This window comes from Ricinus communis, chromosome 10, assembly GCF_019578655.1.
Source record: "Ricinus communis isolate WT05 ecotype wild-type chromosome 10, ASM1957865v1, whole genome shotgun sequence".
Lineage (NCBI taxonomy): Eukaryota > Viridiplantae > Streptophyta > Magnoliopsida > Malpighiales > Euphorbiaceae > Ricinus > Ricinus communis.
In genome coordinates, this window is record NC_063265.1 from 17,183,114 (window position 1) to 17,188,688 (window position 5,575).

At 32.9% G+C, this 5,575-nt stretch overlaps 1 protein-coding gene across 1 annotated transcript; it reads right to left on the bottom strand.

Moving 5' to 3' along the window:
- Positions 1-212: 212 nt before the first annotated feature.
- LOC8263557 (aluminum-activated malate transporter 8) lies at positions 213-3,307 on the bottom strand. Its single transcript, XM_002533856.4, has 6 exons — positions 2,858-3,307; positions 2,532-2,672; positions 1,953-2,225; positions 1,711-1,841; positions 1,395-1,538; positions 213-962 (listed from the first exon to the last, which is right to left on the bottom strand). Exons 1-6 carry the CDS (start codon positions 3,168-3,170, stop codon positions 465-467), a joined length of 1,500 nt encoding a protein of 499 aa, XP_002533902.2. The 5' UTR covers positions 3,171-3,307; the 3' UTR covers positions 213-464.
- Between the last annotated feature and the right edge of the window lie 2,268 nt (positions 3,308-5,575).

Below are 5,575 nucleotides of genomic sequence, written 5' to 3' on the forward strand. Positions count from 1 at the left end.
TACTTCCATACATTTGAATGTCAAAATGCCGTACCAACTTTTTTAGTGCTCCATCAACAAGGGAAAGCATATATGTCAAGTTGAATGTTACTTTTGGTTCAACAATCTTGAGGTGGACAATTTTTGAAATATAAAATATAGCAATAGAAATAGGTTATTTTGTAATCTTAGGGTATGAACATAAATTCGACATTTTCCATTAACCCAGAAAAAAAATAAAAGCAACATTGAATATTCATCAAGAGGAAGAGCACTTCCTTCAAAATATTACAAGAACTTGTTACGAGAAACACATAAAAACAATGGGGAAAACTTTTCACTAATATCTAATTTTTCCCTCTTCAATATCTCACAGATGTTGTGAAACTAAACTAGAGTTAATTAATGTTACTCAACAGTGAACTATAATAAATGAAAAAATAATCTAGTCCACATGTTAAAGTAAATATTAATTAACAAGATATTTACACTTGTATATGTTCTCGGGTAGGCATTTTTGGTGGGTGATTCTTTTCATGATTTTCTGGTGAATCTGTAGGGTTTCCATCTATTACAATGACAACATGATCATCACTTTCGCCATCAAGGACCGGATTTATCGTACCACGGTGAAGTAGTTTTTCCGGTGAGACGGTAGCTTCAACAGTCTTGAAATGAGCTTGATTGGCAAGTTCATGGACCGACTCGGATAATTTGTCGACACATTTGACAATCTCAGTTAGGGTTGATGCAACTGTTGCAGCTGGTACTATTACTAGTAGGTCTTCATAATCTAATGAACAAGATTTCAGAGCAACTTTAAGTTCATTAATGGCAGTTTTTGAGTTCTCTACATGGGTGTTTGCAGGAGATGGATGAGTCATTGTTTTGATGGCTGAAGATAGTAATTTTAATGCCTTTCCTGATTCTTCACTCATTTTTGTGCATGATTCTTGAATTTTATTCTTGAATTCTTCTGGTACCTACAAAGATTAGTAGCACAAACGTTTAATAAAAAAATTAATAATAGTAATATAAAGAAAGAAACTACAAGATCATTGCTTCTTTTATTTTTGTTCTCTTCCAATCTTTTTATTTACAGAATATACCTTTAAAAGCAGCTTTTATTAGGGTGATTTCATCAAAACACTTTGTATGGTGCATATGCTTTTGAGATTGCATTAAATAGAAAGGAAACTGATGCACAAACAAGAAAGTTAAAACATCATCATAGACCAAAGGCAGTCTGAATTCTAAATGGAATCATGAGCTGTTAGTTGATTTTTGTCTTTGTTGTGATAATATAATATGATCAATTCAAGGGTTACTGAAACTTTGGAATATTGATTTTTCTTTTAAATTATATGCTAGATAATAATATTAATAAATGGGTGAATTTATGATGGATATATTACTTGGATATTAGAGTTGATGCAGCCATTAAGAACTTCAATATGATAAGCACATTTCCTAGAGATTGCTCCAATCTTCAGGTATTGCTTCCATGGATGCCTGAAACCGAATCGGCCATGTCTAGGTTCCCATCTTGCAAGATTTGCCTGCAATTTATATCACCCCCAAAAAATTATTAGCTTATGTAGCTGTAAATAATAATGTGTACGGTGGAGGAAAGCTCAACAAAAGTGCATGCAGAAGTTAGTGGCAATCATGCAAAGACAAAAACAAAAGAAAATAAAAAGTGTAGGGCTAGTGGAGAGTTCTTTTAATTACCATGGAATCTTCAGAGGATTTTGAATTTAGTACGGTCTTATATCCTTGAAGAAACGATTTGTCATTATTGCTGGAAACCTTATTACCCTTCCCTCCATCTTCTGAACACTGAAAATATTCATCTCCAAAACCTGCAATTAATTAAGTTTATTGTTAGTTCTTGTTGGTGATCTTAATTTCAAGATATATCATACAAAAGCGAAGTAAAAAGAATTCATGTTGCTAGATTATGAAAGCTTTACCTTCAAGGTAGTTTCCAAGCTTTTCTATGTTGGAAGCGACTAACTTATGAAGATCTTCACCAGCCCAAACTGGACAAATACATATTGATATGACTATGCAGGCTGCTCCACCTACTATTATTGTTGATAGCCTTTGATGAGCTAGTACTAAGAGTTCATCAACTCGAATTCCGGATACAGAAACCAAACTGAATGTCAGTATAAAAATCAAGACTCCATAGTCATATCTCGCCTTGATTCTTGGAAAGAATCTACTGAATGTAGATGCTGCAGCTGCATACACCAATTAACACAAGTACTTGATGTTAGTTTACTAATTTAACTATATACAATTAGAAGAATTTAATGACATAGGTAATCTTTTAGTTATTTTGATAGATTGAGAAATTCTTAACAGAGAATGCAACATCTAATATTATTTAATATGAGACGGACACTCAACTATAAGAATATATTCAGATTAAATGTCCAAGGTTTCATTTATATTGCATTTACATCTTGGTCACCAAGTGTAGAATTAAGGATATATGTATCGTATGCGTAAAGGCAATTTTGATCTTTACTGCTTTTTGTTTATACCTAAAATGAAAACAAGGAATCCAATAACTATAGGCTGTCCTTTCTCCCCAAAGAGACCTGCTAAGTGTTGAGCTCCGACCCCTAAAGCACCAGCTAACAATGTTGCGAAACCTCTATTCAAACTCTTGCTCAGGGTTCCACCTACACAAACAAAAAGGAAGAAAAAGTACATTATTCAACTGAAATGCATATTTTACCTATTGCACCACGTCAGGCTAGTAGTGAATAAAAAATGAACCCTCCAAGAGCGTTCCGTTAGATAGGAACAGATTTAATAAATACTGATAACTCTCGGAACAAATTCCCAAATCTTGAAATTAACTTACCTACAGTGAATTCAAAGACTACTACCACAGTTAGCACAGCCCACATTCCAGCAACCCCGAAACTATCATAAAGGGTTCTTGAATAATACAGTAAGGACACCAGTGTAAGAGCAAGTCCCACTTTTAGAGAATGAGTGATTCTTCTGGGGTCATCTCGTCCAAGCTTCTGTATGCTTTTTGCAGTCCCGACCACCTTGCACTTGAACTTATCAAGCAAGGCCTTGAACCAACCCCATGCACGTGAGAAAGGCCCAGCCTTCTTCTCCTCACTTGATGGCTCGATCTCCATGGCTAAAGATTGGCAACTTTGCATGAACCAAAGAAAGGAAACTCTAGATTATTACCAAGGTAAAAACAAAAAGAACCTAAGGCTTAAACCCTTTCTTGAGCTAGTTTTCCTTTACTTCTAACTTAGAAAAAGAGAGGAAAAGAAAAGGGGGAGATGCTACAGGGAATGAAATGCCTTGAGAAAGGTCTCTAACTAGTCCCATATTTATAATAGTAGAAAGAGAGATACAATAATATTAAATTGGTACACATGTGTTGGTGTCTTTTGTATGGTGAAGGACAAATATTTTCTTTGAGTAAAGAAATTCTTTCTAACAATGTGGCTGACTAGGCTTTTACCTTCCATATTTCTCTTTTGTTTAATGTAAAATAAAATATCTTTAAAGGTTAGATCTTTAATTAGTGTTTTTTTTTTTATTAAGATACAAACAAACAGCAGCCCACTATTGATCATTTACCTAAGTTTTAAGGAGTCTTAGCCCACTGTAGATAGAACAAAAGAAACAAAGAGTCTTGGGCCACTAGCTAGGATTTTTAGTCCTTAATAGCAGCTTAACTAGAGATTTTCTTGATATGGTTGAGAATTTTGGGATAGCTAGCATTACCAATAGGCTTATTTGGCGCTCTTTCTCTTCTAAGACCCACTTGCCCACGTAGATAGCCACCACCAAGAAGCCATTTCTCTTTTTCATATGGTCAGTGTTTATACTTTATACCTAGATAAATACTAGACCCATAGCCAAGAAAATACCACTGTAAAGATGATGACATCCACTGTATCCCACTACTTCAGACATTGCAATTTCATCTGAAACTTCTGATCAAGTGAATACTTGAGTTTTATTTTATTTTTATTTTATTTCAAAACATCATCTTAGATCTATCCCTCACTTTCTTATAACCCTAGTTTAACTAGGTTTTGCTTCATTGACTTTGTTAGGCAAAAGGGAAAAATAATAATAAAAATCAACTCAAAGCAGACTACTTTCTGCTAGCTGCTTGGCAGCATATGCTTTAAAATCTACCCTCACTAGAATTAAATTCCCTCAAAAACATGCATGCATTAACCATTATAATTAGTGGAAGGCATTCATCGAGCTTATTAAACCATCAGTTACTTACTGACTTTGTGAATAATTAATACCTCAACTTGATGAAAAATAAACAAGTTAGTACTTATAGTACTGAGTTAAATTTATGAATTTTAACTCAGTTTAAAGAAAAGGCTGAATCACTGTTGAGGAATATTCATTAAAATAATTGGTAAGGAAGTCCAACAATACTTAGTGTAGTACCTAACAAGAAAAAAGAAAAAAAAGAAAGAAAGAAAAAGAAGGTAAGAAATATACATATAGGTCACCACTATCCAATGCTACCAGTTTCAGATTGAATATTGCATCACTAAATTGGATATAGTGACAGCAGGATGACAATGAAACAAGGCAAAAAGCAAAAAGAAAATGAAAAGAAATATGAATCCTAATTTAGCAGACATAATTAAAATTTGTTGCTCAGAATCTCCCATGTTATCTTTTATCCCATCTACTTATTAATTAGTTAATTAAATAATTAAGAAAAATCACTTACATTCTGATGTACACTAATATGTCTTAAACACCAATTTGGGTTTTGATTAATTTAACTTACAATCCTTTTATATTTTTATCATTCTCTCTTTTTTTTTTTATTCATGTTTGATAATGTACAGACTTATGAATTGTCATCAGTTTAGCTAAGTCAGCAATTCACTAGTGAGTAGTATCTGACACGATCATATGATTCCTTTTCGTTTTCCTGTTCCAATAGCCAAATAAATGGTGATAACCAAATTCAACACTAGGTAATAAGTATGGATTAGTGAGAATTTTTTATTTATTTATCAGTGTTAGTATTAATATTTCACTAATTATAAGTTATCGCATATATTAATTTCAAAAAATTAAAATGATGGTCATATCAAGCAGGACAAATCAAAAAAATTTCTTTGCTAAAAGCAATTGAGTTAAATATGAAAAAGAATAGTATTTTCGAGATGATGATTCGATTTCACCTTTATAAGTTGTTTGCCAAATTTTCAAACAAGTTGACAAGGCATATATGGATGAATCAATAGATGATGGAAAAGGAAAGGCCTCATTATAAGAGGGGAACAGCAAAGCAAGAGCTATCTATAAAGCTTGAATTCTTCTATAGTTGTGTTTCTCATACTATGATCCTAATATATATTGTAACTTTATTTCCTTTTCTACACTGAAGTTTGATTGATGGAGAATGCATTGAGAGCTTCACATATATACTGATAGACAGTTAGAATATTTTCATTCTCATTTTGTTTGGAATTATTCTCATATTCATACATGTCTACTTTTCTATTTTCCTTCATGCTTGCTGCCTACCCACTTTTATGCTAATTCATTCTTGTTTTACGAC

Coding starts and splice junctions, on each gene's coding strand:
- LOC8263557 (XM_002533856.4), bottom strand. CDS start 3,170: ATGCAAAGTTGCCAATCTTTAGCCATGGAGATCGAGCCATCAAGTGAG. Junction 1,842..1,952: donor GCTTGGAAACTACCTTGAAG/GTAAAGCTTTCA, acceptor AATTAATTGCAG/GTTTTGGAGATGAATATTTT. Junction 963..1,394: donor GCATCAACTCTAATATCCAA/GTAATATATCCA, acceptor TAATCTTTGTAG/GTACCAGAAGAATTCAAGAA.